This window comes from Juglans microcarpa x Juglans regia, chromosome 6D, assembly GCF_004785595.1.
Source record: "Juglans microcarpa x Juglans regia isolate MS1-56 chromosome 6D, Jm3101_v1.0, whole genome shotgun sequence".
Lineage (NCBI taxonomy): Eukaryota > Viridiplantae > Streptophyta > Magnoliopsida > Fagales > Juglandaceae > Juglans > Juglans microcarpa x Juglans regia.
In genome coordinates, this window is record NC_054604.1 from 34,293,784 (window position 1) to 34,316,338 (window position 22,555).

Consider the following 22,555-nt stretch of genomic DNA (forward strand, 5'->3'; position numbering starts at 1 on the left):
ATAGCTTTTTCCTACTGATTTTCCATCTCCAATATTCACCATGACCAGTTATGTTTAATCCTTCGTCTCTCTCTTCATAATCACTGCATTTGTCTTCGACAGGGAAAAATTTCTGTCAGATCAAATACTTCTTTCGGATTTGCTGATTTGAAAAGTCTTGCTTTTGGATTGTGCCAAAATTTTGAGTAGTTGAAGGATTTGCCAATTTAGGAGTATATAAAAAATACCTTCATATATATATATATATAAAGCAACATGCTTTTCTTTAGTGCAAATATATGGTACATCTTATTCGTACGAGCCTCCATAACCACAAGGTTTTAGAACTAAAAGATCAGAACAAAAACTTCCGTGCAATTATACATGCATGAACCAACAAAACAAGTTGAAGAAACTAAAAACCAAAAATCTCCACCAATGGCTCCATCTGGAATTAGCAGTAATATTAAAGATGATCAGTGATGTCGTGGATCAGGTCCGCCAGGACTCAGTCGCTTGGGCGCAAAACTTCCCCCAACATGTCTTTTGTCCTTCAATGCTAGCCTTCATCGGCACTTGATTGGCAATCGAAGAGCGAGTTTCAGAACCTGAAAAGCCGCCAAAGACTAGGAAGAGGCAAAACCAGAATTTCAGGACAGCCATTGTCAAAAGATCAATGTTTGCTTGACAAACCACCAACTCGGTGCAGTCACTCAGAGCTACCATGATAGGATATATATGGGTACGTAATGGGACCTCTATTCCCATTATTGATATAAAAGGATACTATGATTGGAATAAAGTTACTCTCTTCCACTATCATGAAAGAATTATATATAGTGTATAGAAGAGCTGAGAAGCGTTTTAGACATATTGGGATGGCAGACAGTGCCTGCAGCAGAAAAATAAACAAGTGCTATTAAAGAACGCATGACCAGTGGCAGGACATCATGAAACAAAATGGAGACAGTAAGAAGAAAAAGTTTCAAGGACACGAGAGATAGTCCTCCATGGTGATTGGATTGAGGGTTGAATATATATAAATTTATGTATATATAAAATGACAAAAGCAGATAAATAACCTACTATAACCTAATGTGACCTAATTATTGTGGGATATGGTTAGGTTATGCATAGTGATGGGCAATGAATAAGAGTGAAATGGCCCTATGAAGGTACCCATCACCGAATGAACAAGAGAAACATGAAAATGGAAGATAAATATTTCAATCAGCACCAGTATGCTTGTGGTGGTAATTCTACAGAAATTCCTTTGGTAATAGCAACAACAACAAAAAAAGTGTGTCAAGCAACCATCAACTGCAAAATCAAATGAGTTGCGAAGAACCTGGCAATGGAAGCTCGTAAGGCTGCTATACAAATTACAATGTTGATAGGGAGCAATGCCCAGTATATATATACACAACATTTTAATCAGGCAATAAAGGTAATCTGTCCACGCTGTAGAATGAACCATTCATGTTGCCATCAGCACCGACAAAGTCATCAAATCCTCCACGAGCACCATCTGTATCACTGGTTTTTCCCTTATGGAAGGGAAGGATGCGGAGGCGTCTATCTGATTCTGTTCCAATTCTCTCTGCTTCCAGTTGGTACTTTCGAATAAGTTCCGTCTGCAGAGACATAATATTGGATGGCCTTGGGAGTAGCTCCACAGGTTCCCCTTTAGGAATGACTACCTGCTCAATGGCTATCCTTGCCTCCTGTAAGACAAAGAGCAGCTAAATTGAGCAAACGGGCATTCAAGTTTCATAGATTAGCCCGCCGGAATCTACAGTGCAACTTCAAATAGTGTGCAGGCATTTGCCATACTTATGTGCGACAAGAATAGCCTTTATAGTGAAATTGAAGATCCCTTATAACCTCTAAGGCATCAAGCTTCTCAGATGATTTCATCTCGTCTACTGGTTCAGAATCCTTCAGACAATCTTTAATATCACTCATTAATGCCCTTATTGCCTTTGTTATTTGATCCAACGAGCTTGTCTACAAAAAGTAGAGAACTTCATGGTCAAAACTTCAATGACTAGTATTACAGTTGAAACTAAGAAAGAAATTGCAATTAATTACCTTAGTCACATGAATAGGTATGCAGTGAGATTTAGCAGCAGCTTGAATCCTGGAATTCTTCTTGAGCTTCGATTGCATGGCAAGTATTGCATCTGCCTCACTGATATTATCAGTTAACAGAATGGCAGCATCATTTATTTTCAACTGTTTTATCACTTGAATCACGCTTGCCTCAAGGATCTAGAATCACTGCTCATTCTATGAGTTCCATATTGAATAAATTCTAACCACAGTACTAAAATATCATGAGGCACCACAACACAAGCAAAGAGGGGAAGAAGCAATCTAGACCATTAAGCTGAATTGCTCAACAAACCTGAAACACAACTTTTTGAGCCCAAATTGGGCTCAGCTTTATTTGTGCACAAATAAAGCTCAGTAAGCATATGAAGCCGAGATGTAAAGCTTGGGGTAGGCAAAGCTCAGTTGAAGTGAAGCCATGAGGTAATTGGATGATTTTAAAAGTCATGTTAATAACGTCTTTCTATTTTTTCTAAGTTTGTTCATGTTATCTATTTTTTATGCTTCTAAATTTGAATGCAGAGAACAGGGGTACAAAACATATGGTTGGTAAAGTGAATATACTTATGCCGACAATTTTCAACATGGCTCACTTTTAAACCCAGGCAAGCCCTGATTAGGCCCATGGCTCATCCTTTATAGGGCTAAGCTAGGTTTTAACAGCAACAGATACAGTTGGCCTGGGCTGAGCTTGAATGAGTGTTTTCAGCTATAAAGGAGCTTCAGTGGATGACAGTGTGCTCAGCCCAACCTGATTGGAAGTCCTAATAACAGTTGAACTCTCAAAGTAACCTTTCTGGAAAAACATTGGAATTGAATATTTTTATGAGAACTGAAAATTAACTCTCTGCATGTAAAGACAGCCTCACTTGCACTCATTTGTAAAAGTTCCAAGGTGAGGCCTTACCCCATAAACAAATAGGTGAAGGGGAACCCTTTCTTCCCAACACTCCTCTCCTATCTTTGCAGGGACCTCAGAAGTGAAAGTATCACAGCTAATTCTTTCATTGGTTATCCCTGGAGTCACTTCAACCACAATCTCATTTTCCTCATCAGAGGAAGTGCTAATAAGAAGTTCCCTTTCTATAGTTTCTTTCATTTCCTGAGAACTCATCTTGCGAACTTCAACATTTGGAAAACGACCTTCACCAATCAGGGTAATAATAAGCCAAACCATAAGAGAAGTTACCAGTGTCATCTCGATTTATGAAATCAATTTATGAAGTATTGAGGAAGAAAAATAACATGTTATTAACACACAAGGGAAATCATACCAGAGAGAATGGCATCCACTGTTGACTCTAGGCTACGATAAACTCGCAACTCGGTCTTTGAAATTATCTCCACCCCACAACTAAATGTTGAAGGTCCTTTCCTTTCCAAAACTGTTTTCTGGACACCTCTTCGACTGGCCTCTTCATCCCCTAATGTCACACTCTAAAAATTTATTGTATCAATAGCCGAACTCACATAATTGATAAGGAAATATTGAGATATCAAAGGCTTCTTGTTTTTGGGAAGGGGGGCAGAGTTTTAACTAGCACCAAAAGTAATCCTATATAACGGTTTCAAGCATGAGTTGTTTAAATTCTTCAAATAGCAATGTCTATATGACACATACATGTAAAGAAGAAAGCATATGATTTTCTTTATAACATAACGTAAAATGAGGAGTGAGAAAAAATATGACAGCGTGCCAGTTTCGACTGACTTTCTTTTTTTGGATAACTGTGAGTTTGAACCGACTTTTAACTTTATATCCTTCAAAATTAACTTCCACCATGCCATGATCTGTAACGACTTCTTGCATTCCAGACAACTCGTTAAATTAAAGTCCATTTACTTTATTTCCTTCTAAGGTTGTTGCTGTAAACACGTCACCTTCCGGGAATTGACAACAGTGTATAGCTTTGTTGCACACATCACATATAAAAGTTTCAAGTCCACATATTTATACCTCATGCAGTAAGCCAATTACACATTTTAGATTGAAATATACTTATCTCACCTGTATTCCTCCAACAAGCATCTCTAATGCTGGATTCATTATCAAGTTCTCAATTGTTATTCCATGAGCAGTGGCAACTAGCTGAATACCACGTTGCGCTATAGTGCTTGCAGCCATTGCTTCAAGTTTTGTTCCAATTTCATCGATCACAATCACTTGTGGCATATGATTTTCAACTGCTTCTATCAGTACCTAAACAGAAAAGCTAAAAATAAACCAATAACCTTCATAACAAAACTTATTACAGAACATATATTAGAAGATGAAATAAATGGATGAGGGATCCTAGCTGTTCTGAAAAACAGAGAAAGCATATGTAGCATTATCTTAACTATATTCCAATAAGCAGGTAAAACCCTAAACTACCAACTGTAATTCTATTAGTTACCCCCCCCCCCCCAAAAAAAAAAAACCAACTATAAAAAACTACCAACTGTAATTCTTTTAGTCCTCTAGGAGTCAAGAATTCAATCAAATATATCTTTCTCCATAGTATGTAACTCTCAAACCAATTCTAAACAAAAACAACAAAGTTTAAATTCTGTACTTACAGATCATACCTTATGCTGCACTTCAGAGTTGGGGACTTGCATCCGACGTGCATTCCCTATTCCTGCATGGGGTATATCACCATCCCCACCTATCTCATTGGAGGTGTCAACAATCATAACACGTTTCTTGTAATCATTTGCAAGCATTCGGGCTATTTCCCTGAAAAGATTGGTAAAGTAGATTAGCACTACAACCTGATGGCTACAAGTAGCCATGTATTTATTAGAACACACATAAAATACCATCAAAGAACCAACTATACATGCCAACCCTTTAGTTCGCTTAACTCTGGCTATTGTTAGAGCATCAAATAAATGCACTGCTGGCAAGTAGTTCCTTCCCAACAAATAATAACCAATGAGAAGACAGCTAGCCCCTTGGGTATCATATGCCCCAATAAAGGGGATACTCCAAGACATTTTGGATTAGGTTTCTTGCTTAAAATAGAAAAAGATATATTTCAAAATATAACTTTTCAAAAATTACCAATTTTCAATACAAGAATTCAAGAAAGCAACAGATCTACAAGCGGGATAATTATCTGCATCAATCTTAACTTTATTTTGCACCTTCTAAATATATCACAAAGCCCTTTTTTCTGGGTCATTAAACAGGGAATTACAGATCCAGGGATCCACTTTTGATTTCCTAGGGACTTTAAAACCACATAATTATACAGACACAAAGCAGAAGAATTCAGGAAACACTTAAAAGGCATATAATAGGTATTGGTATTAACAATGTGTATCAAATGGGCAAATAGGAAACACTAACCGAATAATTGTAGTTTTTCCCACACCTGGAGGTCCTATGAGCAACAAGGAAGCCCCATCTTGCACCAAATCTCGCAGCAAATTAGCACTACCAGATATTGCTCGACCAACTCGACAAGTTAAACCAATAATTGCACCTTTTCTATTCCTTATGGCACTAATGCGGTGTAACGTCCTGCTAATGCCTGCTCGATTGTCGACCACGAAGTCACCAACCTGAGACATGTGGGTTCTAGTAAGTGTCAAGCAAGGTCCTTAACTGCAGCCTGTAAAATTGAATGTACCAAACACACATGCACGCGCACACACTATGAAATTTAGATAGCATCATTTCACCACAATCCATAAATTGCAAAGAGATAATTTACTTATTCATATTGAAGAAGAACATTGTACCATTTTACTTGATTAATCCGATCAATGAATGGTAAGAATATTCTAAGATGGTGATATGAGTTCAAAAGACATATTAAGTCAGGATACACACCTGATGAGCTTCAAAACACCTTTAAATTTGAAGCTGGATTCCCTTACAATTATTAACCCAGTCAACCATCCACTTAACTTTTCCATTCAACCAATTTGCTCAAACAAGTGATCAACCACAAGTTCTAGGAGGCCCGATCATTGGCCTTAAAAGTTAATACTACACATGGAAAAAATAACATCTCGAGCTATACTTATTGTGTTGAGTATAAATTAATATCACTCTCCCATTACGGGGGTTATAACATTCAAGAATACACATTCATGAAGAATAGAAGTTTCGATTTTTAGTTAAGGTCTTAGCTAAGGTGCTTGCAAACCGCTTAGGGGAGGTGTTGGGAAAGATCATTTCGAAATCCCAGAATGCATTTGTAAGGGGTGGCAAATTCTGGACTCAGTTCTCATCGCCAATGAATGTCTAGACAGTAGATTAAAATCTGGCGAGAAGGGGATCATCTTATGTAAACTGGATATCGAGAAGGCCTATGATCACGTGAATTGTGGCTTCTTTAATAGCTCGCGAGGCCTAAGACAAGGGGATCCCTTGTCTCCACTTTTGTTTGTCATTGTTATGGAGGTACTTAGCAGAATGGTCTCGGCCTTAGTTAACAATGGTTTTGTGACTGGATTCTCGGTTGGTGACCCCAATAGGGGTATTCTAAACATTTCTCACTTATTATTTGCAAATGACACATTGATTTTTTGTGAGGCAAAACAAAACCAGATGGGGGCTCTCCTACTCTGTTTTGAAGCGACATCAGGCCTAAAAGTTAACTTCGACAAATCAGAGCTGGTACCAATTGGCAATGTGCGCAACACCTGGCAGTTGACTAATATTCTTGGATGTAAGGTTTCCTCTCTTCCCATGAGCTACCTTGGTCTCCCACCGGGAGCAGCTTCAAGGGCTAAATCAATATGGGATACAATAATTGAAAAGATTGAACGTAGATTGGCTGGTTGGAAGAGACTGTACTTGTCAAAAGGTGGTAGAATCACATTAATCAAAAGCACTATGTCTAACTTACCAACATATTTTTTGTCTTTATTCCCAATTCCAGCTAGTGTGGCGTCATGGATTGAGAAATTGCATTGTGACTTTTTGTGGAGTGGTATTGGGGAGGAATTCAAATTCGACCTAGTCAACTGGGATAAGATATACTCTCCTATCTCTTCTAATGGATTGAGAATCAGAAATATGACGATTTTTAATAGGGCATTACTTGGGAAATGGTTGTAGAGATATACTAAGGAACCAAAAACTTTATGGAAGTCGGTGATTGATTCTAAATATGGAGGTGTGTGGGGGGATTAGAGCACTAGAGAGGTGAGTGAGGCCTATCGAGTGGGACTTTGGAAGCATATTAGACGAAGATGGGGGGTATTCACTCGTCACACTAGACTTGTGTTGGGAGATGGCTCTAGAATCAACGACTGATGTTATGGTGATATCCGGGGACCAAGTACAGTGGAGCGTGAACTTTAGTAGGACTGCCCAAGATTGGGAGGTTGATAGCTTTGAGGATTTTTTTCGTCTTCTATACTCCATAAGACCGAGCACTCAAGGAGTTGATAGGTTGTGGTGGATACCTGCAGGTAAAGGCATTTTCTTGGTTCGCTCTTTCTATAAATCTCTCACACATTCGCAGGATAATCAATTCCCATGGAAGAGGATTTAGCAAAATAGGGCACCTCCTAAAGCGGCATTTTTTGCTTGGTCAGCTTCTCTAGGGAAGATTTTGACAGTGGATAACTCACGGAAACGTGTGGTCACCATAGTAGATTGGTGTTGTATGTGCAAGAAGAGGGGCAAGACTGTGGATCATCTTCTACTGCATTGTGAGGTTACTAGAGCGATATGGGATGATGTGTTCTATAGACTAGAGCTAGCCTAGGTAATGCCCACCACAGTGGCTGCGTTCTTGGCTAGTTGGACAAATCGTGAAGGTGCTCCACAAATCAAAGCAGTGTGAAAAATGGTACCTATATGTATTCTGTAGTGCTTATGGCAGAAGCGAAATGAACAGACATTCGAAGACAAGGAATGCTCTCTAGAGAATATTAGATCACTCTTTGTTAGAACTTTATTTTTATGGACCATAGGTGTTGATTTTAATGGCCTTGGTATCCATGACTTTCTTGTTTCCTTTTCTTCTTCCTAGATAGGCGTTACCTCGGGAATACCATCTTGTATATTTGGGTTATGCCTATTCTTATTAATACTATCATTTACTTATCAAAAAGATAAAAAGAAGTTTCGATTTTTATAAAAGAAATTGAGATCGACTATGTTCTTCAACGCCAACCAAAAATCAGCATGCGCAAAAAACCAAAACTAATTAGTGGAACCATACAGCAACATGAATTCATACCACAAATATCACAGTAAAAATTTCATCACAATTATAATCGATTAAACAAACACTTGGCGTCCAACAATCATCTTTTACCTGAGACGTAGCATGTTCAAGATCTTCAGCCGTGATCGGGGAATCCGATAAAACAAAGTCTCCAGAAGGAAACCGAGCCAGAGGCTTCCGACCTAAATCCATAACCACTTCAATCAACTGATGAAGCTCCGGGTGCTCGCTAACCCTCCGCCGCATTTGTTCCGGCAATAATGTCAAAAGGCGGCCCAATTCAACATCGAAATCATCTCCGTCTGTCAAAGGGCGAGCTGAAGAGTTCAAACTTGAAGAACCCAGAGACGAATTTGGACGCCCATGTGGAGTTTTTGTGATAAACGCAGGAAGAAAAGGACGGGGTGGGAAGTGGCAGGAAGAGGAGGTTTTGGATTGGATTATCGGAAGTGGGGATTGGGGTTGATATAAAAGTGGAGTGGTTTGGGGAAGTTGGAGGTGGCGAAACAGAGGAGAATACAGCATTGAGCGGGAAGAGAAGCCCGGGATTTGGGATTCAAAAGGAGATTTGGGAAGACTTGGGTAGCAAGTGGAACTCCGCAGCTGTAGCTCTGGAATTGAAATGTCGAAGAAATTAGAGAGAGAAGCGAAGAAGTGGAGCAGAGAGAGATAATGAGCAGCCACGACTTAGGGGTCGTTTATTTTTAGAGGTCACGTGATATGAGGTGAGGTTAAAGTTAAAAAATTAAATAAAATATTATTAAAATATATTTTTTTATATTATTTTTAATTTTAAATTTGAAAAAATTAAATTATTTATTTTATTTTATATAGAGATTTAAAAAAGTTATAATGATAAAATAAAATGAGATGAGATGAGATGTTTCTTAAAAATAATCGAGACCTTAAGTTGCGATTCAACGTTTAATTAAGTTGAGTTGGGTTGAGCGAAAATAATAAAATATTATTTTAAAATTTAAAAAAATTGAATTATTTATTATATTTTGTATTAAAATTTAAAAAATTTATAATTATAAGTTGAGAAAAGTTTAACTTCAAACAAACCTACTACAACGAAAATGTAAAACAAAACGCCAAAAAATAAAACACATTTATATCGTTAAATTGTTAAGAAGTAGTAATATTCATTATCCACTAAAATCCGATTATTGAAATTGTGTTATACCATTTATTTTTACCTATTTATCATCTATCTTAGTGATTAAAATAAATAGACAAAAGTATTTTTTTAATTTAAATTATTGTGTTACATATAAAATTAAAAAAAAATAAAAACTTATTTTATATAAAATCTTAAAAAATAAGAGAAATTTAATTATAAGCGATTATGCGTATTAATACGCGCACTTATTCAATATGATTGGTCAAAAATTAGATTTTATAAAAAATAGTGCTAATTTAAATTTAGAATATGAAAGCAACAACATTAGTACGCAGATTGGTACACAAACTTGCTTGTACATAACAAAACTTTAAAAAATATTATGTATATTTCATTTTATTATAAATAAAAAGCCTCATTTTACATTTTATATTAGGCCGCCCCTGCTAACTTTCAAAAATATATGCGAGCGAGAGGCAGGATGTTTTTACAAGGCAATGACCTCGTATGTCATAAAAAAAAACCTTTTTATATACATATGACGTGTATATATATATAATATAGTCATCAGGATGTTTTAGACATGTAATTAAGCTGGTGGTTTGGTGGATATGGAAGTTTACTTACTGTATGGGGCTTAGAAAGAACGATTTTAGAGGGTGCATGGTTTGCTAGATATATAGATGTGATCATTACGGCCATCCAACAAGAAAATTTAAGATCACGTACGTTAGATTGGGAAGATTGCTCCTATGATCATCGACGCCACGCCAGGATCGAACTCCTCAACAAATTAAAATCATGGAATTAGGAAGATTCACGCAACTATTGCCAAGTATGTCTGCATAACACTGCTTTCAACCTTCGATCGTATTAAGATGTATAGGAATTGAGTATCAGAAGCCTTGAGCAAATTGTTCGATCGGCTTCTTTGTGTGTGGAGTATGGTCCTGTTTGTGGCAGCTCGGTTGATAACCCGATTTGATAAGGATTAGTCGTGGTTTTTTTGTATATCTTCAACGGAGCTTGGATTTGGTGGCAAAGGCTTAGGAAAAAAATATTTGACCCGTTTTGACTCTTGATCTAACCCGACTCTCTGATTAAGATAATTTACTATATATTGCATAAATCTTTGTATCATCGTCGCATTGAATAAAATCATCTATATCTCCGTGAGCTTAGACACGTTGTCAAACCATATAAATCTTATATCATGTGTTAGGGCTGAGCACCGATCAAGTCAGAATCGCTATGCCCTACCTCCAACTCCGACTATGACATTGTCGCAGGTCAAACCCGGCCTCCGACTCTAACTCTGACTTGTGAATCCTTTTATCTAACTCTGATTTTCGACTTGTTAGAGTAGAGTCGGATTTGGACTTTTTTTTACTCTTTTTTTTTAACTTCATATTTGGCCCAATTTTTGAAAAAGAAATTTTGTGTGGGCTTTCAAATTTCAAAATTTCCTAAAATTACAATCTAAAAATGAATAACTCAGTTTTTCAAAATATATACTACATGCATGCATCCTAGTTGTTAAAAAATTGCAATCTAAAAATAAATAATGCCCATCATCCATCATCCGCACCTAAAATCATCCACATCCAAATCATTCATTATAATAATATTTCATTCCAACTACTACAAAACATTAACATCCAAAATCGCCCACACCTATCATCCACATCCATCATTCATCATCCATCATAATAATACTTACTTCCAACTACTACAATAAACATTTTCTAAGTTCTCATTCCGACAACAAAAGAAACCCAACAACAACAAACCAAATTTTTTGTGCTGGCCAAATTATATGTTTCCAACAACAACAACAAATGTTCCCAACAAATGAACCAAAATAAATTAAATGTTTCAATTATCATTCCAACTTTCAAGTTATGCCTAAGAAAAAAAAAAAAAAGACAAGTTTAGTAAGGAAAATGTTTTTGGACCTACATGATATATCGGTACAAGAAAATCATAAACGTGAATACCATTTTGGGTGGTCAAGAAATCAAAACCTCCATCTATGTGTGTGTGTTAGTAAATACTGATAATAATCACAAGATTTATTATTTACCACTAGAATTGCATAGAAAATCAAGATTTTTCTCGGATTTTCTGTCCAAATAAGATGGTCTAATCCAAGTTCTATAACATTTAATATCGTTCATATGAAATTTTGAGACAATATGAATCTCACATGAATATTTATTATTATACTTGTTACTTTTCAAATCGAATGATTCAATTTGGCAGAAAATTATAGAATTTCACAACAATGATCGAGATATATCGATCGTGTTCAGCAGAGATAAAATCTATTTCCCCAAGACGTGTCAAGTTACAAGTCTATTAGGAAGAGAATCAAATATCAATCAACATTTGGATAGTGGATATTCTATTCAGACTATCCATTCAGGATATTCTTGTTGGTATGTTGTGTTTGCGTGTTGTGTAACTTGTGTTTTTGGGCTGCATTTTTGTCAATGTGTTTTTCTGTCAATGTGTCAATGTGTATGATTTGTGAATCTGTCAATGTATTCTAATTTCAATCTGACTTTATGAATCTGTTAGTATGATTTAATTTCAATCTATAATATGATTTAATTTATTTGGGGCTGTGTTTTTGTCAATGTGTATAATTTGTGAATCTGTCAATGTGTTTTAATTTCAATCTGACTTTGTCAATCTTAGTTGGGTTATTTGAGTTATAATTGAATATAGTTAGGTTTGTATTAACTCAAAGTTGGATATCTTTTTTATTATTAGTATTGTATCGTAGATATAATATATCATATTAAGTAATAAGTAATATTTTGTGGATCATTTAGTAATTCTTATATATTTGTGTAGATCATTGAGTTTCTTATATATTTGTGTAGATCATTGAGTTTGCACTTATATATCATATAGATTAGTGTTTATATATTAGTATTAAATGTTATTATACATTAATTATTATACATTAGTATTATATGTATGTTAGTATACATTAGTCTTTATATATTAGAATTATATGTTATTATACATTAGTGTTACATGGTTGTTGTAGTATGATATTGTTTACTAAAGTATTATTATTCAATTTAGTATATTTATATTATATTATAGTATAAGTATATTATTTTATAATAATCAGCTCATATTATTATTGAATTTAACTAAACATTTAAGTTATAGTGATATAAAATATATATGATAAATGTATAGAAAAATACATATATTTTTATAACATATATATAATATCGGAGTTGGCATGTTGGAGGCGAAATCAGAGTCAGAGTGGGAGTCGGTCTGACTCCACTTCTGACTCTGACTTTGACTCCGACTTTTCAAGTAAAAACAAATCCAACTCCGACTCTGACTTGCCATAGTCGGATTTTTGAATTTTTGCTCAGCTCTAAGACACGTGTGATTAATGCAAAAATTTTATTCTCAAGCCAGTGTGTAGAGTTAATACACATAACAAAGTACTTACATTTCATAACTTGGTTTGAAAGATAAATTTTAAAATTTAAATATTACAAATCATATTTTATCATTTAAATGATATAGATGAGATGTGCTCTACTTAATGGCATAAAAATAGAATAACACGTGATTAATTACAATGAGTGTGCGTACGTACTGGGGATATATAGCAGCGGCCAAGGCGCACTTGGTGTCACTGTTTGCACAGCGCATTGACAAGAACCAAAGCGCGCGAACGTCTGGACTTTAGTAACATGCATGTGTGCGGCCAGCATGCCCCTTAACTTTGGCATGCCTTAACATGCATACATGCTATCCAGAAAGCCCAATTAATTGTAGGCAGACTTTAGGATGATTGTTCATGTTCATCATCGCTGAATGCAGCCACCCATTTAGCTGTAAGCCCACTTGCACCTCTCTCTCTCTCTCTCATTAAATGACAGAAAATTCGAGTTGTCATTGGAACAAGTGGAGTGGACTCCCGATTGCCAGTAGATACGCATATATCCCACAAAATACCTCTATCTGACGTTGACCCAACAACATCACCAATTAAGTTTATTATATTTGAGGAATATTCAATATTGGTTTAAGATTCAATTTATTTAGTCGCTCCTAATTAAAAATAAAAAATCTATCTAGAACCAGTAGTAGCCTATTTTTGCAGTGAATCCAGCTAGCTCATGCAGCTTTTTACATCCAGACTAGACAGACAGAGCATGCATGCATGCAATTGTAATTTCAGAACGGTTTGCAGTGAATTCCATCTTCATTTTACCAGCATTCACCGTGGTTTTTCGTAAAGTTTTCGTCATAACTCGCAAGCATGGAACGAGCTGGAGAGAAAATGGTCATAAGCTGCTTTGAAAACCAGTAAATAAGATCAACTGATCAAGAAAGAAGAGTAGCAGAAGTAGCAGCAGCAGATGAAAAGGAGGGATCGATCGATCTTTTTGCTTCCAGGTTCTTGTTGTCTTTTAGTACGTAATTTATTTACTTCAGACTGATCGTCTTGGCACACTAAATTATTCTGTCAAGCATCGTTCCATTTGACCGTTAGATTAAATTTTTTTTTTTAATTTTTTTATTATTTTAAAACATTTAAAAAAAAAGTAATAAATTAATAATCACTTCCTTAACTATTAAGTAAGGAAAAAAAATAAAAAAATAAAATATATAAAATATCAAAATGATGAGACAAATTGAATAGACAAAACAACATTTTTTATATTTAAATATATGCAAGGTTCGCGCTCCTTTTAAAAAAATAAGGTATGTTATACAAAAATAATCTTTTATATAAATCTCAAATTTATTATTATTATTTTTTAAAAAAAAGTTATAAGCAGTACTTGTATGGTACTGTAAATATATATTTTTTTTTAATATATAATCGTTTGTGTGCACACACATATAGATGCCTGATCTCATCAATACTTTAGACTTTGAATTAAAGCTAACTTGTATATATGTGATACTTAATATTATTATTATTATTATTATTATTAATTCAATGAGGCCATTTCTTGCTTGGAAGTTTAAAAATATATATTACGAGAAAGATAATTATTTGTGGAGGGTGCCTAGAGTCGAACGTGGTGATTATATATATTGAATTAATTATACAATTTAATAAACGCGTAATACGTATAGGTTCTAACAAATGGAAAATAGAAATGCTTGTAAGGAACGAAATATTGTGTATGCAGTCTCTCTCCCATCACTGTTTCTCCCCTCCGAATCCGAATGTCTGATTCTCCACTCTCTCTCTCTCTCTCTCTCTCTATGCAGGCATAGCAGGACACCTTGTGTTTAAGAGACAGAAAGCGCGAAACTTCCATTGAATTCCTCTAATGGGTTTTTAGTAAATTTTCCTCTAGCGCCAATTTGGATATAAAAGTATTCAATTAAATTCATCTCATTTAATCATTACAACGTTATCAATTTTTCATATAAAATATAATAAATTAATTAATTTTTTTAAATCTTAAAATAATAATAATATTAAAAGATAATATTTTAATAATATTTTATTTAATTTTTAACTTTTATCTCATTTCAATTTACACCTCTCATTAGTCAGTTGGTGAACTGTAGCTCTAAGCAACGAGCAATTGACAACATTTTCAGGGGTAAAGTATGCATTGGGTGCCAAAGAGCATAACAAAATTCAAAGTCAGAATTTCACCTGATCAACCAACACACCAACTCATGACAATTATAAAGGTAGGGTTAAAGGACAGAAATGATATAGCCACCGTAAAAGTGTACATCATGACAATTATAATGGTATGGTTAAAGGACAGAAATAATATAGTCACCGAAAAAGTGTACACATATTTTGTATTAATTTTTTAAAAAATTTATTTTATTTAATAAATAAGGAATTATTTTTTTAATAAATTTATAATTTTTTATTTTGAAAAATGTTTAAATGGATTTTAAAAATATTTGAAAAAAATAGAAACAAAAATAAAAATAAAAGTTTGCACTATTCGTAAAAAAAAAAATATATGTAGAATTTTAGTGGCCCTAGTACCCCACTCTAAGGGGTGGTGATAAGCACAAATCCAACGAGAAAAATCCCAAGAAATGCATATATTATAGTAGAAAAAAATATAATGGCATGCCAATCAGTTCTTCCATGAGAATTCAAGCTTCACGAAATAGAGAGAGCGATTGAATTTATCGAGAGGCCGATGCTTCGCTAGACGAGAGAGAGATAAATTGTAAGGGAGAGAAAAGCTAGAAATCTAAAAGAGAGAAGACCGAAATCCTTCTCCTAAGTTAAGAGAGAGACTGAAATTTTTAAAAAAAAATCTTTTAAGATTTGAAGATGAATTAAGATAATTTTAAATGAATTGAATAAATTATTAATTAATGACATTTATTTATCAGCACAATCAAATGTCAAGATTTGAAAAATTCATTATCGACTTTTTGTACAAATTAATAGCATTTATCTAAACGCTACTACATTATCTCAATTAATGATATTTATCTAAACGTCGTCACTAATACGTTGTTATCACATTATATAAAATAGCGACGCTGCTAATACATTTCCCGCACATTATATAAATTAACGGACTTTCAACTAATATAATAATTATACATATTTTATTTATTGACGCTAGATACTAAGTTGTAAGAGCCCACCTTGAATATTAAATTAATTGCTGTTAAGAGCATCGATATCTGCCTGGCTAGCTAGCTAGCTAGCTATATATCGCCATTAAATCTCTAGGCTTGACTTAATAAAGAACTGACTTCTCATAATTCATAAATAAATGAGCTGGCTAGCTGGTGCAACTTGAATTATGAAGCTATATACGTTCATTATATGACATCATATCCAGCTGCGGGTTTGAAAGTTTGAAACTACATCTAATTCCATATATACAACCTAATTACTAAAAAGGATTTTTTTTTTTTAATTTCAGTCCAATAAATAAAGACAATATATAAAGATATTAGTAATATATTTAATGTGTAATAAAATATATTTGGTGTGTAATAAATTTCTTCAATCATGCAATTAGGGATGTAATCTATCATGTCCGGTCCGATTCGAGAGAGGTTACGGTCATTTTTGCCAAACGGGACTATTAGATATCAATCTGATTGGTCTATGAATATTTGTTTCTTTTTGTTTCTTTTCTTTTTACAAAAAAATTCATACAAAAAATTAATTAAATTAATAAAATTAAAATTAAGTCATCTCTTTAACATATTATTTATGATTAATGAATATTAAATAATTTTATTATATATATGGTCAATAGTGATCATTTGGATAAAAATTACATAATTAATTTATACAACTATTATATAAAATAATATATTATATATATAATATTTAAATATATATATATACACATTCCGTCAATCTTGGTTCGGTCCAAAAACATTACATCCCAAGATCGACTAATAAGACTATCGGTCTGGTCTGGTCTGAACCGAACCATTCAGTTAAGTCAATTTTTCCAATCAAAACCGATAATCTTACACCCCGACACGCAATGCAATAAATGATTCACATGCATTAATAATATTTTTTTTCATAAAAAAATTGCTATAATCACAAAGAAATTTTATAAAATTAAATTAATAAATTGATGTAAATTGATGTAATACATTAAGTATATTTTATAATAAAAATAACTGTTAATATATTACATCAAGTTACGTCAATTTACGATTTTACTTTTATAGAATCATTTTGTGCCGAAACATTTCTAGCTCTTTGCATAAAAGATTTTGTTTTTTATAAGAGATTCTTCTTTTTCTGTAATAAAGTAGAACGTCATTGTAATTAACGTTGAACTATATTAGTTTATGCATGGCCTAATTATGAAGTCAACGTCATCCATCGTATTGTTATTACGAGCCAAGTTAATAAAGAAAAATATCTTCGAATCTTATTTTTCTACGGATAAATGTTTGATTTATGTAAAAAATATATATATATGTATATATATGAGAAAATGTATAAATTAACCTAGTTTAATTTGAACTATTAAATTATAAATTTTTTTATTATAAAATTGATATAACATATTATATTAAATCAGGTTAATTAATAAATTTTATTGTTTAAAATTTGTATTGCTAGCGCTTTTACTTATTAGAGAATTAATATGGTTATCATGCTTGCAATCAAAAGTCAACACCCCTAAAAAAACTATCTCCCAATAATGTGTAACAATATATAATATATTATTTGGTTTTTCTACGTACGTGTATACATTGTTAATTTAGTGCTGAACGGTGAATGCAATATCTCACCAACGTCTGTAAAGTGGAGAAAGGAAAAGAAATGTACCCACACTTGCAGCACCTGTAGCTTGCTGCAGCTACTAACTACTCTGCCTTTCGCTTTTTCTTTCTCTCTGAAAATAAAGGTCGGTGGGGCGGCGAATAATTAATGGAAAAGGACTACACATTACACAATTCTTTGAGTAGTTTGTATTTATAGGGGAGTTGAGATTAGTTAAGATAATTTATAAATAATAAAATAAAAGTTAAATTATTTATTATATTTTGTATGAAAATTTAAAAAAATTATTTTAAAATTTGAAAATTTGAATTATTTATTATATTTTATGTGAGAATTTGATAAAGTTGTAATGATGAGATAAAATGAGTTGATGTGAGTTTTGAATATAAACGAGACCGTCACACAAAACTCATACCATTTTGGCCGATTTAAGATTAATTTGAATATAGAAATTATCTTAACTTATTGAGATTATTGTATTTTTTATCTTTGATCTAAATAAAATATTTTGTAGTTTCATCGATGTAGATATGTTGTTGAATCACATAAATCTTGTATTCTTGTGTAAATGTTGTTTTTAATTGTGATGCATGAGTTTGGTTTAGTCCCGTTAAAACTTATAGAATACATTTATTTAAAACTTTATTTATACTTTTATGATTTATGAGCTCTCTTGTATATATTTAAATGGCGAGAAGTCACGACTTTTTTTTTTTTTTTTTTTTTTTCAGATTGACTTGACTTATAACATTCTCGCAATCGATCTTATGTAAAATAAATTATACTCGATGGATGGCTTGTGCAATAGGCATGAATTTCATCAACTTGAAATCATGTTTATAGAAATGTAGAGTTATAATTTTTGATCCACAAAAACATGAGAATAAATATCTCACTATTGTTGGGCTTATTAATTTTCTCATTTTAGACTCTAGAATTAGTTAGGCTATGTTGCTGTGTCTTCGGGTCTAATATGCTTCATTTTCGGGCTGATCATAAATACCACCTAGCTATTTTAATTAGTGGCTTCAAGATGATGGACGTGGGCTGATCATTCATATATATATATATATATATATATAAATAAAACTTAATTTAGGTAGAATCGTAGAAAATTACTGATTTAGTTCGGTTAAATAATTATACTTTATATTAATGGAATGAAATGGGTAATGGATGCCACTCATCCGCAGGGGTTGGATACTCCTTCTCATCTCATTTCTTCATTTCTCATTTCTTATCTTCCTTCTCTATCTCACTCACTTATTTTTTAGTTTATTTTTCTTTCTTCAAAGTCAAAAGACACGAGCAGCACGAGAAAACTCTCATGTCGCAAATCGTTCAGAGAATAGTGATGATTTTGTAGAAATTACCTCATGTGGTCCTAACGCATCATCCCTGCCTACAGCTCTTCTCACCACACGAGCCGAATCATCGAAATCGCCACCACCAAATATTTCAAATTGAACTTTTGTGACTGAAAAGAAACAAGTTTGTTATCTTCACGCGTCGTCAAAGTCTACCAAAGTTAATTCAAACTGTAATCTATCATTTTCCCTATTTGTTTTCCTTATTGTATAGTAAAAATAAAAAAAATGAGTCCGTCTCTTAGACGGTTTGTCCATAAAGGTTAAATCCTCTCTTTCTATGAATGATGAGCTTGAGTCTCTGTTTAGGCAGAGTGCTTCTCTTAGACTTTTTTCTGTAAAGAGTATCAGCAACAATAAAGTCCATATATACCAGTCCAATAGCGTACTGGTTGAGCTCTAAATGGTTGATATGGTAATATTTACGCATATATCTAGTCATGAATATAAGTTTTTATTAATGAATAAATGAATGATGATATTTCTCTTTAAAAAAAGCTACAAAATTCAACAATTTGCAATTTAGATCGTAATACGGCCTCATAGTTCCAATTCTAGCTAGTATCAATTATCAAATGACAAATATTCTAGTCACATAGTAATTACATAAAAATAATCTTACAAATTGATATGGCTTGATATAATTTATCAAATTATAAAGTTACTTTTATTATAAAATAGATACAATATATCAAATAAAATTATACTAATTTATAAAATTATTTTTATGTAATTTATTTATGATTATAACACCCCTCATATCAAATGTAGAGGATGATAGAGTAACAGCATTTAATACTATATTTTCAAAAGTCATAGAAGCAATAAATATCCATTGCCTCTGTGCTAAACTGCCACAAAAGTTATAAATAAATAAATAGAAAAGACTTTCTATTTAGTTTATTTAAGTCTGCATTCCCTGGATATTTTGTAACATACCCATCATCCTTTTAAATCTAATTATGAGAAAAAAAATTCTAAAAAAAATGATGAGAAAGAAAACATTGCCCAAATCGCTTCAAATCAACTTGCAGGATTTCCGGATAAGATGGTGCAAAACAAATCCTTAATTTTATTTTCTTTTCTTTTTAATTAAAATGAGAAATGGTTCGATATTAAGTTTATATAAATCCTCATAAACATGCATCGAATTCCATTGAGACCCAAAAAAGATTATATTAAGAATTAAAATGAGCTCGTAAACTGCGGCTGCTCCCCACAGCGAGCACAAAGATTCTGCCAGCGTTGGCAACTTGGCTGATTATTACACCCACAGGCCACAGTTACTCAAAAGTACACGTTCGCTTAATTAAATTATTTCATTTCATATAATATAATCATTATAATTTTTTAAACTTTTACACAAAATATAATAAATAATTCAATATTTTTAAATCTCAAAATAAAAAATTATATTTTAATAATATTTTATTCAACTTTTAATTTTATCTCATATAATTTTATCTATATAACTAAACGAGACGTAAACCTATATTCAAACTGTAAAAATAGGAAATATTTGAATACTGATAATCTGATACATAAATATCTTTTCATTTTGTTTTATATAGATATGAATGTGTAAATCTTGCATACTATTTTAAAAAAAAAATAGTAAAATCTATCATTTAAAAAATAATATTTTCATATGAATTCTAAATTGACTCGTTTTTTTTTTTAAAAAAAAAAGAACACTCAAAACTTGTATAATTTCATTTTATAAATTTAGCTTTCTTTTTGTTTTTTGTTTTTTTACGATCATTGAACTTTAAGATTAGTTTGGATACACAAAATCATCTCATTTTATCTCATCATTATAATTTTTTAAAAGTCTTATATAAAATGTAATAAACAATTTAATTTTTTCAAATTTTAAAATAAAAATTATATCAAAAAATTATATTTTAATAATATTTTATTCAATTTTTAACAAAATAAACTAAACGTTGTTTATAACTTCTGCAATGCTTCATGTGGACCTCTAAATAATGACAGCCTCAACTCACACACCTACACGTGCCAAATACTTGCAGTACTTGCTTTCATTGCAGTACTTTTTTTTTTCTAAGCAAACAAATATATGTTAGTAACTAAGATGATACAAGAGGAGAGGGTGGGGTTCCCCAATAAATACCCTAAAACAATAATAACAGTGCAAAGAGGTGGATAAAAAAGAAAAAAATGAGTTTTTACAATAAATTTCTTGATCGTCATCCATGTCCTACCAAGAGGACGCCATCTTAAAAAATGGTAATAAGCTGTTCGCAAAGAATTGCGAACAATGCAACAACTGCCGGTAGCGGGGAACCTCCGCAGAAAGCGGTGAGAGTGGCGGGTGCACTGTTGCTTGTTGTCATGAGATGATTTTTGGAGAGATCCTCAGTCCCTTCTTCAAGATCACGGTTTAGGAAAAGCGATAACATAGGAGAAAATCCGGGATCAAATGGACTGATCTGTCGATCATCTATATTCCCGGGCACCTGTGATGGCGCGTGGCAGCCACGCGCCTGTGGGATGGAGAATAGGTGGCTCATATCTGGAAGATCTCGACGAGACGAATCTACTGATACGGTGCGTGTAGCCGTTGGAAGCGTTGTTGTGCGGCGGCGCGTGGGGAACACACGCGGAAACAAGCCACGCGTGAGGGCCACGCGCAGACCTTTTTGGCGCGACTTTGCGCCGTCCCAGTAGTTCGGCGACTGTAGAATGGGGTGGTGGGGCGTGTGTAGGTATATGGCTGCCGGAAAGCAGCAGATCTGACAAAAACGAACCGGTAGAGAGAGAAGAGAAAAAACACTACTATAAAGTGCGAAAATGAAAATAAGAACATTTCATCTCACCTCATCATTATAATTTTTTCAAATTTTTATATAAAATAAAATAAATAATTCAACTTTTTCAAATCTCAAAATAAAAATAATATTAAAAAATATATTCTAATAATATTTTATTTAACTTTTTAATTTTAATTTCAATTCATCTCATCACTGAAAATAAACGAGCCGTCAAGCGAGATTGCGTACTGATGTGCACCAAGGTGCTGACATAGATCAATTTAATGAAACGAACCGTTTTTTATTTTACGTGAATGAGCTAAAGTTTGGGCGAGATCTGAAGATAAATGAAAAATTTATACAAAACGCACAGTTTTGAACGAAGGGTGCCCTCTCTCTTCCTCTTCCTCTTCCTCTTCGTGCCCTCTCTCATTCTCTGGTTTTTTTGCCTCCGCGTGCGTGCCTTCTCTCTTCTCCGTGTGCCTTCTCTGCCCAAACTTCTCCGCGTGGCTTCTCTTCAGGTATCGTTTCTCCTCTCTCTTCCACCTAAAAGCTCCCATTTTTCGTTTAACCCCCATTTTTTGGTCCAAGCCCTAATCTTCTCCGCATGCCTTCGTTGCGGCTCTTCCCTGTGAACACAGCTGCATCCACCGGTATCTCTCTCTCTCTCTGTAGCAGATAATTATGCAGTTGATTAATTTTGTGTCGTGGATATATTTTGATTTTGTAGTTTTCAAAAGTTAGGTTTTGAATTTAGGTAATTCGTG

At 33.3% G+C, this 22,555-nt stretch overlaps 1 protein-coding gene across 2 annotated transcripts; it reads right to left on the bottom strand.

The window, feature by feature from the left end:
- Positions 1-240: 240 nt before the first annotated feature.
- On the bottom strand, positions 241-8,951 carry LOC121234546 (protein SEEDLING PLASTID DEVELOPMENT 1). Of its 2 annotated transcripts, XR_005934415.1 has the most exons (10): positions 8,358-8,951; positions 5,426-5,640; positions 4,660-4,810; positions 4,100-4,291; positions 3,366-3,528; positions 2,999-3,234; positions 2,071-2,250; positions 1,864-1,986; positions 1,328-1,703; positions 241-871 (listed from the first exon to the last, which is right to left on the bottom strand). XR_005934415.1 is itself a non-coding variant. In XM_041130509.1 (9 exons), the coding sequence occupies exons 1-9, from the start codon at positions 8,790-8,792 to the stop codon at positions 1,410-1,412; spliced, it is 1,989 nt and encodes a 662-aa protein (XP_040986443.1). In that variant the 5' UTR covers positions 8,793-8,951; the 3' UTR covers positions 1,185-1,409. The 2 variants fall into 2 exon arrangements, 1 of the variants encoding a protein (XP_040986443.1); XM_041130509.1 differs by lacking the exon at positions 241-871 and having other exon boundaries at positions 1,185-1,703.
- Between the last annotated feature and the right edge of the window lie 13,604 nt (positions 8,952-22,555).

Coding starts and splice junctions, on each gene's coding strand:
- LOC121234546 (XM_041130509.1), bottom strand. CDS start 8,792: ATGCTGTATTCTCCTCTGTTTCGCCACCTCCAACTTCCCCAAACCACT. Junction 4,292..4,659: donor ACTCTGAAGTGCAGCATAAG/GTATGATCTGTA, acceptor TTTTCTGTTTAG/GTACTGATAGAAGCAGTTGA. Junction 1,704..1,863: donor AGAAGCTTGATGCCTTAGAG/GTTATAAGGGAT, acceptor TTTGTCTTACAG/GAGGCAAGGATAGCCATTGA.